Consider the following 17133-nt stretch of genomic DNA (forward strand, 5'->3'; position numbering starts at 1 on the left):
AGAACAGGTGTGAGACATTCGTCGTGGACGTCACATGATTTATCAAGATGGAGGTCCGTTGTCTATTCAGAGCAGTAATTGGGAGTGTATTGTGTTTTTCTAGAAAACGCTTGATTAAAAATAACTATTAGTTAATAAGATCTCCGTCGCATACGAGCTCAGTCAGGAGCCGCCATATTTACGTCGTACGTAAAAGATGACGTTGACAATTTTCGGCGAGACGCAGCATGTGCAGACAATGCTTTTCCTGGCTCCAAATGGCAAAGATTTATTTATAACTGTTTGGCAAAAGGAAGATTCCACCACTGTGAAACTGACAGAAATTCCATTCGGATTCGGCTTGTTTATTCCGATTGAGGTTTTTATATGGACCATTTTGATTCGGTTTGGGCCTCTAAACCGATTATAATGGGAATAGAAGGCCCATGTACTGTAAACCTGACAGGTCTTGCAGCTCTTTATTCTTTATTTCAGACCCAGGGGGATCCGTATCACAGAGTAAAGAAAAACAATTTAATAGTGAAACAAGAAAGGAAATTATCATAGTAACTATAACAACAATATTAATAATAAAAACAATAGTGATTTAAAAGCAATAAAATAAATAATAAAAAATATTATTTTTCATGATTTCAGAGGAATTAAAAAACAATATTGTTTATCGTGATCGTTTTTGGGAAAATATATCATCTTTAAAAAAAATTATCATGACAGACTTAGATACCAGTTTGTCATATAAGTGCTACACTATTCTTTTCTTCCTGAGCATGCAGTGTCTGCTGTTTGGCAGATAGCAAACAGTTCTTCAATGTGTTGCTTGCTTTAAACTGTGTAGTGATATTCCAGTTCATGTTTGCTGTAAAACTAAACACACAAAAAGTGAATTACACACGTATATTTAACCCCATATTAAGTATCGATACTTGATATTGGTGAATACTCAAATGTAAGTACAATTGAACTGTTTACCCTTTGGTTTGATATGCTAGTGGTTCGGTGGAATCCGTCCATTGCTTAACAATGGTGGATCTAGGAGCCTAGCTGCTCAATCATTGGCGGAGACTTGGTGATCTTACACGATGGCAAAATTCAGAACAGATTGCTCACAGACACATTTTCACAAATGGGAAGAAAACAAAAGCTTTACTTGGTTATATAATTTTACACTGGTGGGAAACTCTCATAGACCAAATTACTTGGATACAAACAATTAAAAAGCAAAATTTTCGATAAGCTGTCCCCTTTGAATATACTGCTCGAGTGGCTTTACAATAGAAAACAGAAATGGCAGGCTTTTTATTTCTATTTTAATCTAGAAAAGCTTTCGCTTTTCGAAGATAAAAACTCAAAAGATTGCATCTCTTCTAGTATTTTTTTTTCGTGGACCACTAGCACGCATCCATGAAAAACTTGAAAGAAGACTCAGCTGCTAGTTAAGCTAACCCCTAGCCTGCAATTACGAGAGACCACGGCCGCTGCTGGCGTCAGAGATGATGGAACAGTGTGGGTTCTCCGCCAGGCTATTGCATGAGTTGTCTCCCCCCACTGAGCCTAAACATCGGGGCCGTCTTTAAGAAATGTGTAGCAGAAGTCTTAAATAACTGCACGCCCGCAGTAAGCGACAACCTCGCACCATGTGCTGCTCAAAAGGACTGGCCGTTAAAGGTGAACCGGCAAAAATCTGTGACATTATAAGCCTGTGAGAATTTTACTGATCAACAACAATTAGTTCAATCTTGCTGAATACCTTTGGGCATCGAGTCTGAGAAATCATCACTCCCTGTGGCATTAAGAAACTGTGTACGAAGCCTTTATTTCTCTTTACAAAAATGTTGAAAACTAAGGCATTGGTCAAGGTGGAGGGACTTATGTGACTTCAAAATAGCAGTCACTTTTAGCCTAAAACCTTCAGATGTCTGCTAGATAGATGAGGCTGAAAATAATTTAACCTTTCAGCTTGACAATTACCAATTAATGACTTTACCAGACAGAAATGTAAATTTTGGAATGGCCAAGCCAGAGCTCTGACCTAAATCCAATGGAAAATCCGTGGGATGACCTGAAAGGTTATTTTGCGGGAAAAAGAAAATGCCATCGCAAAATGACACATTTGGAGTACTTTCATTTTAATTTAATTGTGTACATTATTTTGATTACATTTTATTACATTTTGATAAATCACATTTTAGCATCATCTCATTCTTTTACATGTGAAGGAACGCTCAATCTGTATGCATGTTTATTTGCAAGTCCAAAGGTTTGACATTAAGGTTTAATTAGAAAATGTTTCATGGCTTCACCGACACACTATGTGCTATAAATGAGTCAGCCTAGCCAAGTGTGGAATTCCCCCCAAGCCCAGACTTGATGATAATGATGTGGAAATATTTTGTAACTTATTTACCATGATCCTTTTTGTGTCCTTTGTATGCTTGCAAAATTAGAAATGCTCTTGAAATGTTTGCATGCACATTTGTGTTTATTAGGCAGTGGGGTCACAGCATGTGTGCTGTGACTTCCTCGGCTGCACACGCCTCCTGTTTACTCTCCCGGCATACATTCAAATTCATTTCATTGTCTGGGCATGCCTCTGCGAGTGTGCCCCACGTTTGGTTTAAGGTGTCGGCCTGAATCCGAAATCTGCTGTTAACCTAAAAATATATTCCCAGAGCCTTGTTTTGATTGGGTGTTTTGGGCATTAACAGTCATTGCCACAATCCATCCATCCATCCATTTTCTACTGCTTATCCGAGGTCGGGTTGCGGGGGCAGTAGCTTTAGCAGGGACGTCCAGACTTCCCTCTCCCCAGCCACTTCATCCAGCTCTTCCGGGGGGATCCCGAGGCGTTCCCAGGCCAGCCGAAGGACGTAGTATCTCCAGCGTGTCCTGGGTCGTCCCCGGGGTCTCCTCCCGGTGGGACATGCCCGGAACACGTCACCAGGGAGGCGTCCGGGAGGCATCCGAATCAGATGCCCCAGCCACCTCATCTGGCTCCTCTCGATGTGCAGCGACTCTACTCTGAGATCCTCTCGGGTGACCGAGCTTCTCGCCCTATCTCTAAGGGAGAGCCCTGACACCCTGCGGAGGAAACTCATTTCGGCCACTTGTATCCGGGATCTTGTTCTTTCGGTCACGACCCACAGCTCGTGACCATAGGTGAGGGTAGGAACGTAGATCGACCGGTAAATTGAGAGCTTTGCCTTTCGGCTTAGCTCCTTTTTTACCACAATGGACCGATACAAAGTCCGCATCACTGCAGACGCTGCACCAATCCGCCTGTCGATCTCCTGTTCCATTCTTCCCTCATTCGTGAACAAGACCCCAAGATACTTGAACTCCTCCACTTGGAGCAGTATCTCATCCCTGACCTGGAGAGGGAAAGCCACCCTTTTCCGACTGAGGACCATGGTCTCAGATTTGGAGGTGCTGATTCTCATTCCAGCCGCTTCACACTCTGCTGCGAACTGCTCCAGTGAGAGTTGGAGGTCACGGCTTGATGAAGCCAACAAAACCACATCATCTGCAAAAAGCAGAGATGCAATACTGACGCCTCGGCTGCGCCTTGCAATTCTTTCCATAAAAGTTATGAACAGAATCAGTGACAAAGTTATCCATAAAAGTTATGAACAGAATCAGTGACAAAAAGTTATGAACAGAATCAGTGACAAAGGGCAGCCTTGGCGGAGTCCAACCCTCACCGGGTACGAGTCCGACTTACTGCCGGATATGCGGACCAAACTCTGACTCCGGTCGTACAGGGACCGAACAGCCCGTATCAGGGGGTTCGGTACCCCATACTCCCGAAGCACACTCCACAGGACTCCCCGAGGGACACGGTCGAACGCACTCTGCTTCCTCATGGGAAGCCGTGTCGGTGGAATTGAGGAGGTCTTCGAAGTATTCTTCCCACCGACTCACAACGTCCCGAGTCGAGGTCAACAGCGCCCCATCCCCACTATACACAGTGTTGGTGGTGCACTTCTTTCCTCTCCTGAGACGCCGGATGGTGGACCAGAATTTCCTCGAAGCCGTCTGGAAGTCTTTCTCCATGGCCTCACCGAACTCTTCCCATACCCGAGTTTTTGCTTCAGCGACCACCAAAGCTGCATTGCGCTTGGCCAGCCGGTACCCATCAGCTTCCTCAGGAGTTCCACCGGCCAAAAAAGCCCGATAGGACTCCTTCTTCACCTTGACGGCGTCCCTCACAGTTGGTGTCCACCAACGGTGAGGGGATTGCCGCCACAACTGGCACTGACCACCTTACGGCCACAGCTCTGGTCGGCCGCCTCAGCAATGGAGGCGTGGAACATGGTCCACTCAGACTCTATGTCCCCCGCCTTCTCCGGAACATGAGCTAAGTTCTGTCGGAGGTGGGAGTTGAAACTCCTTCTGACAGGGGATTCTGCCAGACGTTCCCAGCAGACCCTCACAATACGTTTGGGCCTGCCACGTCGGACCAGCATCTTCCCCCACCATCGGAGCCAACTCACCACCAGGTGATGATCAGTTGACAGCTCCGCCCGTCTCTTCACCCGAGTGTCCAAGACATGCGGCCGCAAGTCCGATGACACGACCACAAAGTCGATCATCGAACTGCGACCTAAGGTGTCCTGGTGCCAAGTGCATGTGTGGGGACACCCTTATGCTTGAACATGGTGTTCGTTATGGACAATCCGTGATGAGCACAGAAGTCCAATAACAGAACACCGCTCGGATTCTGATCGGGGGGGCCGTTCCTCCCAATCACGCCCTTCCAGGTCTCACTGTCATTGCCCACGTGAGCATTGAAGTCCCCCAGCAGAACGATGGAGTCCAAAGCGAGAGCGCTCTCCAGCACCCCCTCCAAGGACTCCAAAAAGGGTGGGTACTCTGAACTGCTGTTTGGTTCATAAGCACAAACAACAGTCAGGACCCGTCCCCCCACCCGAAGGCGGAGGGAGGCTACCCTCTCGTCCACTTGGGTGAACCCCAACGTACAGGCGCCAAGCAATAAGCCCCAGCTCGGCGCCTCTCACCGTGGGGAACTCCAGAGTGGAAAAGAGTCCAACCCCTCTCCAGAGGACTGGTGCCAGAGCCTAAGCTGTGTGTGGAGGCGAGTCCGACTATATCTAGTCGGAACTTCTCGACCTCACACACCAGCTCTGGCTCCTTCCCTGCCAGAGGGGTGAAATTCCACATCCCTAGAGCCAGCTTCTGTAGCCGGGGATCGGATCGCCAAGGTCCCCGCCTTCGGCCACCGCCCAGCTCACGCTGCATCCGACCCCAATGGCCCCTCCCACAGGTGGTGAGCCCATGGGAAGGGGGACCCACGTTACCCTTTCGGGCTGTGCCCGGCCGGGCCCCAAGGGTGCAGGCCCGGCCACCAGGCGCTCGCCTTCGAGCCCCACCACCAGGCCTGGCTCCAGACGGGGGCCCCGTTGACTCGCATCCGCGCAAGGGAAAACCAAGTCCATCGTTTGTCGTCATCATAAGGGGTCATTGCCAAAATAATTATAGGAAAAATATTAACACTTGTGCTATTGTGTTCCAGAAACGGCCTAACGCTCGACGCTATTTATGCCGACTGGCTGGATCGACCGGGAATTCCCAAGGTGAGGTTGTCTGTTTTCTGTTCTTCATTCTTAATTGTCATTTTAGTATTAATTCGTCCAAATTTTAAATTGATCATTCCAACTAGAATGTGTCTGCACCACATATGTAATGTTTCACTGTCGTCTCTCATAAATCACTCCACTTATTCTTGCTCTTTCCAATTATATGAGAAGCAGCAAGTCACATGCTTCTTATTAAGCATTTATTGCGATGCATGGCAATTGCAAGCCAAAGCCAACAATCTCAGCCTGTGTGCACTGATCAGGTAGCAGCTTAGTGAGCTTTTCACTCACTGGTTATGTTACGTACACCTAAAAATGTAAAGTTTTAATTTTGGCAAGAGTGATGAGACAAAACAAGTCAAATGCAGAAGATGCAAGTCAAAATTATAAAGAGCCTAGACAAAATTGAGGGAAAAAAGTGAGAAGTCCAAAAATTGACAAAAGCAGCCAAGAAGACCCAAAATGACACTCGATCGATCAAACGTAGACAAAATGCAGAAATAAAGAAGAGAAATGCCCTAAATTGAAGTAGAAAATGAAAAAAAAGTATAATAAATTAAATTATCCGTCCACTGAATTTCCCTCACTTCAGTCTTTATATAGATAATGTTACAAATATATATTTTGTAATATACCGGTAACAGCACGTGGGATGTTCTTGCTACTTCTAGTTATATGAGACGTAGCAATACACATGCTTCTTATTAAGCATTTATTGTGATGCATGGCATATGGAGGCCAAAGCCAACAATATCAGCCTTTGTGCACTGAACAGGAAACATTTTTATTATCATTATAATTGTTAGTAGTAATAGTAGTATTGTTATAACAAAAGGAGAACGTTTCCAAGTTTGTAGGTTTTCGTGATGTTGAAGCAAAAGGTGGCGCACCCAAATGCAGGGAAGGAGGGAGGCCAGGCAGAAGTGCGCAAGAGTCTCAAAATAGTATTTAATTACAAAACCAAAAAAGCCAAAAGAGGAATGTAGTAAAATCAAACCACTAAATCAGTGAAGTCCAGAAAAAAAAAACAAGGTTCAAAGTAACGAAGAAACACGGAAAATAACTCCGCACAAAAGGAAACCTAACATGAATAGATTAATACGACTTACACAGTAACATCATCGAACAGACACAGACTGAAAGAAGCCAGGAAACTAAATAGAAGCTAACTGACGGGACAACGAGGCACACCTGGACAAGACACGAGTGGCTGGAGGGAGCTGGTTGGTTGACACAAGGAACAGGGCAAATGAGAACAGGCGGGAATAAAAAGAAGTGCAAGAAAAGAAGTGAACATGGGTCACAGGAAACCAAGACAAAACATGAAACAAAACTAAATATAATCCAAACAAAAACACCAATCATGACAAAAAGATGAAAATTCGACAACAATTACAGTGACAAAATGCGACAAGATAACAACAAAGCAAAAACAAGTCAAATGCAGAAGCAGCAAGTCAAAAATGTCAAGAGATAAATCGCAGTCGACAAAAACGAGCTGAGATGACTCGAAATGACACTAAATGGACCAAATGTAGATGATAATACAAACAAAAATACACCAAATTTACAGGCAACCAAGAAAAAAAAGTGTCTTGGAATTTACGCAAAATGTTTGCGTCAAACCAAAATGCCTGATTTCCTGTTTAATTTCGGGCATAGGTCCTTTGGACTTTTTCTTGCGTCCTTTTATGATAGGCATGTCTAACCACATTACTTGTTGATCGGTAAAACTGGTGTCCAAGACAAATTGTTTCCAACACCACTGGTTAAGTTTTAGTTGTGTAAGGGACCCCTAAAATGTTTCTCCAGGGTACACACAAATGTTGGGCATGTCGAGGCCCCCCAAAAGGTGACTCATTCGTTGCTAAAACAATATACACTGTGATTCTAAGAGGCCCCTAAAATTTACGCAAATGATTGAAATCTAGACAAAATATAGACCTCAATGACGGAAGTTGCAGGTTTTTTGGGGATCAAGTCAAAATGATAAATTTTTGAAAAAGCAATAGATGTCAACTTGGGCCAAAAGATCTTCCTTTTGATCAAGTTGTGACAATGACAGTGTGTCATTCTGGAACATAATATTTATTTATTTATTTATTTATTTTAATTCTTAAAAGTGTAAAACCTATAGTACTATAGGTTTAGTATTAATCTTGTACTTATATATAGTAGTATCATACACAATTGGAGTACATTATGGTCCTCTACCATCATGTGTTTCTAATCTAAGGAGATCCAGTACCAAAGGTACTAATAATGCTAAATTTTGAAAGGTATTGATTTGACAATATCTTTAATAATCTGGTGGTTTATTGGTGAGCTTTGTCTAAAAGGCAGAATTTTTGTCACTGCTCTTGTATTGAATCTCCTTCGATTGTACCGATTCAAGTGTCCAGTGGCTTATCTTGTTATTATTCAGGGTAATCGTAAACCTCTTTTATTTTTATGTCAATCAATGGAGTAATTTTTGTTTAGTTTCCTTTTTATTTACTATTTAATGGCCACTTTGTTTTTACTGGGGGCTGTGACATCATCGAGCATGCGGGGAATATTGCACATATCAATCATCCTTGTCGGTGAATCAACATGAGAGTGAGGGTTTTCCATTCATCAACAACATAAGAAGTGAAATATGTAACGCACAGTTCCATTCAACGGGTGTCTAAATCAAACTGTCTGTGGTCTAAGTCACCAAATATTTGGGGATTTGACTTGGATTATTCTCCTAATGAAACATGTTTCTTACATTAGTGAGGACACTTAAAAATGATGTGTGATCATCATTTTTAAGTGTGTGATCAATTGGCGTCATTTTTGGCTATGTTGCTCCCATAATCAATCCTTGTTCTCTTCTATTCAATGCTCTCTTTTTTTCCCCATTCATGATGACTGATCTTAATCAGCAGCCTATGGATGTTTGTGTTGCCGTCTGGGTGGGAGCCTTCATTTTCGAAATGATGTAACAGGAGCCTTTGGGTTTGGAGGGGTAGGTGGGGGCTCATAGAGTGGGAAGCAGACTTCTGTTTTGCTATACCTGATTGCCCTGCAGCCGAGGCCTTTTCTGGTGTTTGATGTGCCAGTCACCGCCTAATCAGATCAGCCTCATCGACCCAAACCTTTTACAAATGCACGCGCTTGTGTATACTGTGTACACGGGACACAAAGATGCTTTAAAAAAAAAAGGAAGAAGAAAGAAAGAAAGAGAGAAGAAAATGGTCTGTGGCTCGCTTCTGTTTGTCCTGCGTCCACACATTTCTCCATGGAGGCTTGAGTTGCAGAAAGGCAGGAAATATTAAACAATGACATTTAACTGTCCCGCAGCTCGAGAACGGGAATGGAAAGACAAGTTTCAGCTTATTTTGGACACATCAACAGATGACTAAGCAGTCCCTTTGGGAGGATGCATGTAGGCTGAGGTACTTTTGTTTAAATAAAGATATGGCCCACGATTCACAAGGGCTGCTCGTTCAGCCAACGTTAGCCCTTTCATGCTGCTTAGGATGTAACTGACTGATGTAACAAAAAAATATTTTTTCTGTTGGAAGACATTTTAATCTAGATGACATAATGCAAGCCTTTTCTGTGAGAAACTTGAAGGTGCTAGCTACTAGTTAAATTGTCTACAGTTGTAGTAATGATTCTGTTATATTACTGTAGTTACACAAATTGTTGCTCAGGGGAGTTTTTTCACTCAACTGCAGATGGGGGGAGGTATTTATTGGGTGGGATTCCTTTAGTTGAATGGATATTAAACAATATTACTGGTGTATTACAATTCATGTCAAGTCAAATTGGAGTTTTGAATAAGATAAAATGGGCCAGACCCACCCTCAATAGGTGAGAATCTGCAATATAGAGAGACCACATAAAAACTTGTTTTATAGCTTTACCCCTGCCACATGCCTGAAATGTATTATTTAAAAAAACAATGTAAACATAAAAAAATAATAGCAATTTGAAGTGTATAGAAAATACTTAATACGTACTGTATTGTCGTCTTTGTGTACATGTAGCTTTAAGAGGCGGGGCCTGGTGGTGTGCGTCATGTGATGTCGGTGAGTCTGTGGGTTGTGGCTCTCCTTTCCACATGCGAGGGCATTACTGTAAGTAAATCCATCCATCCAGCTTCTGTACCGCTTTATCCTCACAAGTAAACCGGAGTACTTGAAGAAAATCCACGCAAGCATGGGGAGAACATACAAACTCCACACAGGCGGGGCTGGGATTCGAACCACGGTCCTCAGAACTGTGAGGCAGATGTGTTAACCAGTCACCCAACGTGCCGTAAGTAAATGTACTGTACAAAATGATAACTTAAAAAAATTAGGCAATCCCAGGGACGGAAACATGAACGCACCAAACGTGCAGCAGTCAAGTCAGAATCTCTTGAAATCAGTGTTCAAATTGTGGTCATCATATAATTTAGTTTATTCTTTTATTTGTCAGGGTGGCTAATTTCCATCTGCAGAACCTATGGCAAGTAAGAAATAAAATGGCAAAAGAGTAGAAAGGTTAAGAAATGTGGACCTGCAAACCTTATACGCATATGTACAGAGCATTTTTTCATCCGGTACTGTGCACCGAACAGTTCAATACAATAGTTTCAAGAGTTTTTAGTTACATGAGGACAAAATATTAGAAAGACTTCTTAATATGATACTCTGTAATGCTACATCCCTGAAAACTACAATCACAGTGCTAAACATTTTGGGAAATGAATAGGGATTAGCATTGATTACATTTCCCAGTTTGACTACGAAAATTAACTCTTTAATATTGTTTTAATATTAGAATATAATAATAATATAAAGTTGCGAAATACTGATCTTTACAGTATGTGACATGCAATTGGCTGGAAACCAAAGTGAAATTGAGACTCCAGCTCACCTGAGAACCTAATGAGAGAAATTATAGAAAGGGATGGATGGAATTCCAGTTACAATAACACCAATATTTTTCAAGGTAAATTGTGATACAGTTGGGAATCTTGTTTGTAATGCATCATGGCGCTAACTGGCTCCAAACAGTTGTCATTCTATAATTAAAAAAAAAAAAAAAAAGATTAAAGTGAGGAGAGCAAGATGAGATGGTGGATGAGAGGTGTAAATCCAGATAATATTGATTGACCGGAGGAGACACTACACAGACGGGCGGCGGGGGGACTCGCAGAGAGGTAGACAAAAGCCTTGCTATTTGTGGAATGGTAGCGGGGATCAAGGCTGCAAAAAGAGCTATGTGCGGTATCCCGTTACACAATGCCAATTTACTGCCTCAGCACTCACTGGCTTCTCCACAGCCCCCTCTGACAACTTCTTTTCTGAGCCGCTCTCCATCTTTTGCTGGCACGCTATTTCTGCTGGAGTAGCTTTGTGTCATACACACAGAGGCTTGCACTCGTAGTATTGAAGCTTGTGTGTGGCCAATGGAGAATACTACAAGCTGAATCACGACTGGGCGTTTCTGGAAATGTGTGCGTGCGTGCGAATGTGCGTGTGTGTTTGTAAGGAGTGTCCTGTCATAGTAAGATATTTGATTACCTCTGCCAATGAAGTTTTGTTTTCATTGGTATGGCTTTGTCATAGTAAAAGCAATGTTTCAAGGTAAAATTTCACATCAACTGGTAGAACTGTCAATACGCATGTACTAACTCTTTGGCAAACGTGCAGAAGATGATTGTTTCAGAGCTGAGTCCCTTCACATGAAGACTTAACCCTCATTTTCCAAATTACATTCCATTCTTATTTTTTTATATTATTGTCTTCTTTCTGTTGTCATATTGTACCAGGACAGAGAGGTGTGTAATAGTGCTGGGACGATACTCGGTAAAACTGATGGATTTTTTTCGGTTTGGCACTTGGGCCATGTACTTGGAGAAAGTTAAAAATAAAAAAGGCTTTTATGCGTGTGCTGGCTTCCCCCAAATTATTGGAGAGATCAATTTGTTTTCTGTAATTCAGTAATACGTATGTTTGTTTGCCTGTTCCACTAACAAAGTGCAAAACTCTTTAATATGGGTTGCGAGCTGTTGGAGTGTTTTGAATGCAAAACCACATAGATGACAAGCTGGGTTAGGGTCCTTGCTATCCCTAATCAAGTGGCCATCCCTTACGGATACAAACTTCTCGCTACTTGAAGACACCACGAAAGGATGAAAAAAAAAACAGCAAAATGTTGTACTGATGTAGTTTGCTTAAAGATGTTATTGCTTCACTTTAGGTTGTTGATAATTAATTGTAAAAGTATTTTTTTTAATTAACTCTCAGAGCTTTAAGAGCTATGTTTACGTTTACATTTTATGATACACTTTTTCTGCCCAATATGTACAAAAGGTTCTACTGCATTTTAGTAATAGTGAATAATAATTTGCTTTTAGCGTTTGTTCTTGATAATTAATGAAAAGCACGTTGGAACAGTCATGTCTCCTCTCTTGCAGCCAGAATCTCACCTACTTTTAACCTGATTGTCACAATGATATGTCAAATGACTGCCTCATTCTTTCAGTTTTAACCTGACTATACAAGATCTAATTGATTTTCCTAACAGTCAACGTAAACCTAACCATGAAAACCGTGACCACAAAAGCGTGATATGAACCGAATGGAGGATTTTGTGAACAGTTAGTGTGTAATGCTTTCCTATGTCACAATAATTATGCGGTTCTACGGTTCTCATCCTACAATTAGCTGGCGACCAGTTTAGGGTTCATCCCACCTCTTACCTACATTTAGCTGGTATAGGCTTCAGCTTACCCGTGACCCTAGTAAGGACTAGTGGTATAGAAAATGGATTGATGGATTGTCATCATGGCGGCACAGTGGAGTACTGGTTAGTGTGTCTGCCTCACAGTTCTGAGGACCGGGGTTCAAATCCCGGCCCCGCCTGTGTGGAGTTTGCATGTTCTGCGTAGGTTTTCTCTGAGCACTCAGGTTTCCTCCCACTTCCCAAAAACATGCATGGTAGGTTGATTGAAGACTCTAAATTGCCCGTAGGTGTGAATGGTTGTTTGTTTATGTGTGCCCTGCGATTGAGTGGCAACCAGTTCATGGTGTACCCTGCCTCCTGCCCAAAGATAGCTGGGATGGGCTCCAGCACTCCCGCGACCCTTGTGAGGATAAGCGGCTCAGAAATTGGAATGGAATGGATTGTCATCATCCCACTTTGCCTCACCAGAAGCATTAAGTGGTGGTATCACAAAAAAGTCAAAAGCCAAAGTAAAACCAAGGGAGAAATGCTGAGGTCTCGTCTGATGTCAAACTCCAAGTTTTCCTCAGTGTCGGTTGAATTCAATTTTACCACTTGACCTTTGCATTCCCACTGATTTAGTTTTTTGTTTTGTTTTTTTAAATGAAAATGCATTGGCCTGTCATGATTTATAAAAAAATTAATAAAATTAAGACGATATATTTTCCTAAAAAATATCACGCTAAACGATAATAAAGTTGTTGTTCTTTATGCCTCTGTAATCATGAAAAATAAGGCCCATCCTCGAGCTACAAGCTTGTGTGGTTGGTCTGCTGAAGTCGCTGGAGATGAGACCTCAATCAAATATACCTTCGCTGTAGTCAACCACTGGCTGAATAACATGTTCCGCTGAGGTTTTGCTTAATAAACAGTTAACTTTCTCATGTGTGTTAATTTGGGACTCTGACAACAACTCAGAGCGAGGGGCTGTCGTTTTAAACTGTCGCCACGATGGAGCGAGCTGTTTAGTTCATGAGCTAGCTCGTTAGCTCACAGGCTAACTCGTTCGCTTGTGGACTAGCAAACATAATAAACAGTTACTTTCCCTTAAGTGTCTCTGTTGTGTGCTACGCACTGCACATGGAGCGAGGCTGTGGAGTATTGGACAGAGCCAATATTAAACAGTAAAGTAGTAGTGCACTAGTACACATTAGTACACTAAACAGTCCAGCGGCCTTCCATGAGCCCACTAGCAGCCATCCCACAGTGAGCCGATGACTCACCAGAAAATTTATCGAGTCCGGAAAAACTATCGTGATCGATAAGTCGATGTAGTAACTATCGTGACAGGCCTGGGTATGCATTGCTCTATTAAATTATGGTGACATTCAGTATGTTGATCATAAAAAATATTTTATAGATATTGTTCGTTTATCATTATTAAAAATAGAAAAAATAATTATTTGGTTGTTAAAATATTTTCTCTAAAATTATTTGAGATTCCATTTCTTGATCTTTCTAAAAATGTTTTTTTCATAATTATAAAAATTATTTGTCTCAATGAAATTATATCGGATTTGGATTAAATTTGCTGTCTATATGTGAGAAAATCTGACATTTGTTTTGTATTTGGCAGTAAAAAAATAAAAAATAAAAAAATCACAAGATCAAATCACATCCAGTATATATATATAAATCCATCCCTCCATCCATCCATTTTCTGGACCGCTTATCCTCACTAGGGTCGCAGGCATGCTGGAGCCTATCCCAGCTATCTTCGGGCGAGTGGCGCGGTACACCCTGAACTGGTCGCTAGCCAATTGCAGCTGTGTGTGTGCGTGTGCATGTGTGTGTGTATATATATATATACACACACACACATATGTATATATATATATATATATATATATATATATATATATATATAAAATGTGTGTGTGTGTGTATGTATACGTTCACTGATTGGTTTTGTGGGTTTAAGCCTTGGTGGCGGTCCGGGCTATGTGAGTGGCTCTATTGTGCGTTGTTGTGGCGTCCACATCACTCGGGCTTCAGTTCTGCTGAAAGCCTTAATAAGGTTAGAGAGTAAGTGGTGTGTGTTTGTGCTTTTTTATATGTACATCTGTGAGTGTGTGTTACGGAGGTGTGGTGGGGGGGTTGATGCGATCATTCCTTCTGATGTCAGATATCGCCTTTCATCCACTTCCTCCTTCAAAGAGTCAAGTCGTGAGTTTCCGTCCGAGAAGCGAGTGATTGCACTCCCACCTCCCCTCTCCTCCTTCCTCCCCTTCCTGCTCTCTCTCTCTCTCTGTCTCTCTCTCTCTCTCTCTTTCTCTCCCCTTCGCTCTCTTTTGCTCTCTCTTCACAGCATTCCACTCTGTCCCAATCACTCACAGCTCTTCTTCTCCTCTGTCGGCCAGAGGCTGTACGAAAGGAGCGCTGTGTGGTCCGAGGCGACGCTGGTGGAGGAAGTCAAAGCGGAGGTAAGTCTTTTTTTTTTTTTTTCTCTCCCCCTTTTGTCTTCCACTTTGAACTATTCCCCAGTACTGGCACTCTCTGCCACTATTTCCCTGTTTTTCCTTCTGTTTTCTGTGTCTGATAGCATCTTTCATCTTCACCTCTCATTTTCTTTGCATCTCCGAGCCTGTCGTGGAGTGCCCGCCACTTGTGCATCTGTTGCTTTTCATTCCGTGTCGCCTATCACATTCCCCAGAAAGCACCCGTGTGGTTCACAAATTATTTTTTGGGTTTTTTTTCCCCTCTCTCCTCCTGCCAACTTCACCGTTTGTGGCAGATACTTGAGAATGACTCCCACCGGAGCCACAGCGAAAAGTGCACATTCAAGACAGCTTTTTTATTTTTTTAAATTTTCTTTTATTTATTTATTTATTTTTGACTGTGTAATAGAGCGCTGTTTTGCGGGTGCTCCAGGGCTGTACTTTCACTATTAACTCTTTTGTCTCAGTCGTCTGTTTGTCTGGGTTATATATGGAGCGTGACGGAGCGCTGAGAGGTTGGAATTTATGTGCGTCTCCAAAAAAGAGAGAGTGAGAAGGAGAGCGAAAGATTGCACTGTATGTTAAGCAAGCCTAGTGGCTCACTGAGCAACTCTCAGATAAATCCCAGTGTGACTTTCCACTCCAGCGACGTCACGCGCAGGTTAAGTATTGTGCATTCACCGTCTCCCTCACATCTCCCTTTTATTTTTTTCACCCACCCCCCTCCCCACAGCTCACTCAGCGCTACTTTTTGGTGTTTTTCTCCACCTCATTACTCCCCTCATTTCACTCCTTCTTCTCTTTGCCCTCCGCCCCCCTCCTCATCCTCCCTCCTGCAGGTTGCAAAATGGATTCTTCTCAGTCATCAGGGGAAGGGCAGAAAGCGGAAGCGATCAGAGCCCAAGGTGAACTACAAAGAGGTCAGTAGCACTTTATTATGTCATTGGCACCTGTAACTTTTACGTTATCCACATCTTGGCACTTTTGCATTCATTTTTGATCACACAATGTCAAATTTTGTTTGTCTTGTTGCTCCAAGGATAGACTGCCTTGTCTGTGTTTATGTGGAGTCCTCTGCTCGCATATTTAACCTGTCATGCACTTGTATACGTCGCATGCCACTCTGTCTGTATTTGGTCATGGTCAGTGCGTGTGTATGGGCGAAGGGGTAGGGAAGAGTGGACGCAATTTGGTCGTGACATTCTGCCATTGAAGGTCTGTCTCATCCCCTGCAGTACTTCCTGTCAGAGTGGCCTGTATGACACCCACTAAAATAGTACCCACTGCTTAAAAAAAAGATGATCATGCAATTGTGTGTGTGTGTGTGTGTGTGTGTGTGTGGTGTAAATTAAGGATCCCCAGGGATGGCTAATCCCTTCCACCCACTAATTGACACACAAACACGCGTACAAACGCCTGCATCATTAATGGACGCACACTGATCCGAGAGCCGCACGGGGGGCCGGGAGTCATTAGACAGAGTAGTGCGCCGTTTATACTGCATATCACCCTCCTCGTGCTTCTGGACTGTATGGAGCATTTCACAAACCATACTTTTTATTTATTTATTTATTATTTTGTGCAGGAGTAAGGGCATTTAATGTGATGCAGTGGATGCTCTAAAGTCAGCAAAAATATGCCTTATAACTCACAGACCTCAGAATTTTTAGAACCGCTGCCATGTACCATTTAATGCAAGGCCTAGCATCCATGGAGAACATCAAAGGATGACCGCACAGTTTTGTTTTGTTTTTTGACACAATCGGGAAAAAAAGGGTATTACGACAAGAACATGAGAGAAGAATATACACAGGAAATTATAAGCATCATCATCTGTAAAGCACTGTACACACATACCAATTTTTAACATCTTAAGAGAGACTCCACACATGGCGGTGGAAAAGTCAGAAAGTGTGTACTGTGTGCTTATTGTTCTTACGTTATGTAGTGTACTCTAGATCAATAATTCCCAAACAATGTGCTGCGGGAAATTTCTCTTATTTGGTCTGAAAATTATCTATTTACTAGAAATTATGTATATTTGTTCAGCAATCTAATGTAACATGTGTCTCAACAAAGGTTGGGGGAAACTGCTCTAGATGACCAACACAGCACACCACACACGTGATAGGGTTTGCATTACATCAGATTTTTTTTAAAGTGGACAGTAATGTGATGAAAGTAGCACCGATGTCGACTAGTCACTGATGACGTCATTGATATTTTCACTTCTGGAATTAATAAAATCACAGGAGGAGAGAGTTATTTTCAGTAATCTATGTTCACTGAAAATGGACAGCTCATCCACCAGAGTTTCGCAGAACATACACATTGATCACAAGAACATTGACGTG

At 42.5% G+C, this 17133-nt stretch overlaps 1 protein-coding gene across 4 annotated transcripts in view; it reads left to right on the forward strand.

The window, feature by feature from the left end:
• Positions 1-17133, forward strand: part of aopep (aminopeptidase O (putative)) — a 98475-nt gene that overhangs the window by 46696 nt on the left and 34646 nt on the right. For 3 of the 4 annotated variants that reach the window (XR_009768270.1, XM_061671901.1, XM_061671902.1), the window contains exons 11-13: positions 5531-5591; positions 14702-14764; positions 15619-15699. Coding sequence is in view for 3 of the 4 variants with exons in the window: in XM_061671901.1 (XP_061527885.1) it covers positions 5531-5591; positions 14702-14764; positions 15619-15699 (205 nt within the window). In the remaining variant the exon portion in view is untranslated. Of the gene's footprint in view, positions 1-5530; positions 5592-9613; positions 9676-14701; positions 14765-15618; positions 15700-17133 lie in introns of those variants that run through there. The other variant, XM_061671903.1, reaches the window with a different exon arrangement.

Source organism: Phycodurus eques, chromosome 3 (genome assembly GCF_024500275.1).
Source record: "Phycodurus eques isolate BA_2022a chromosome 3, UOR_Pequ_1.1, whole genome shotgun sequence".
NCBI lineage: Eukaryota > Metazoa > Chordata > Actinopteri > Syngnathiformes > Syngnathidae > Phycodurus > Phycodurus eques.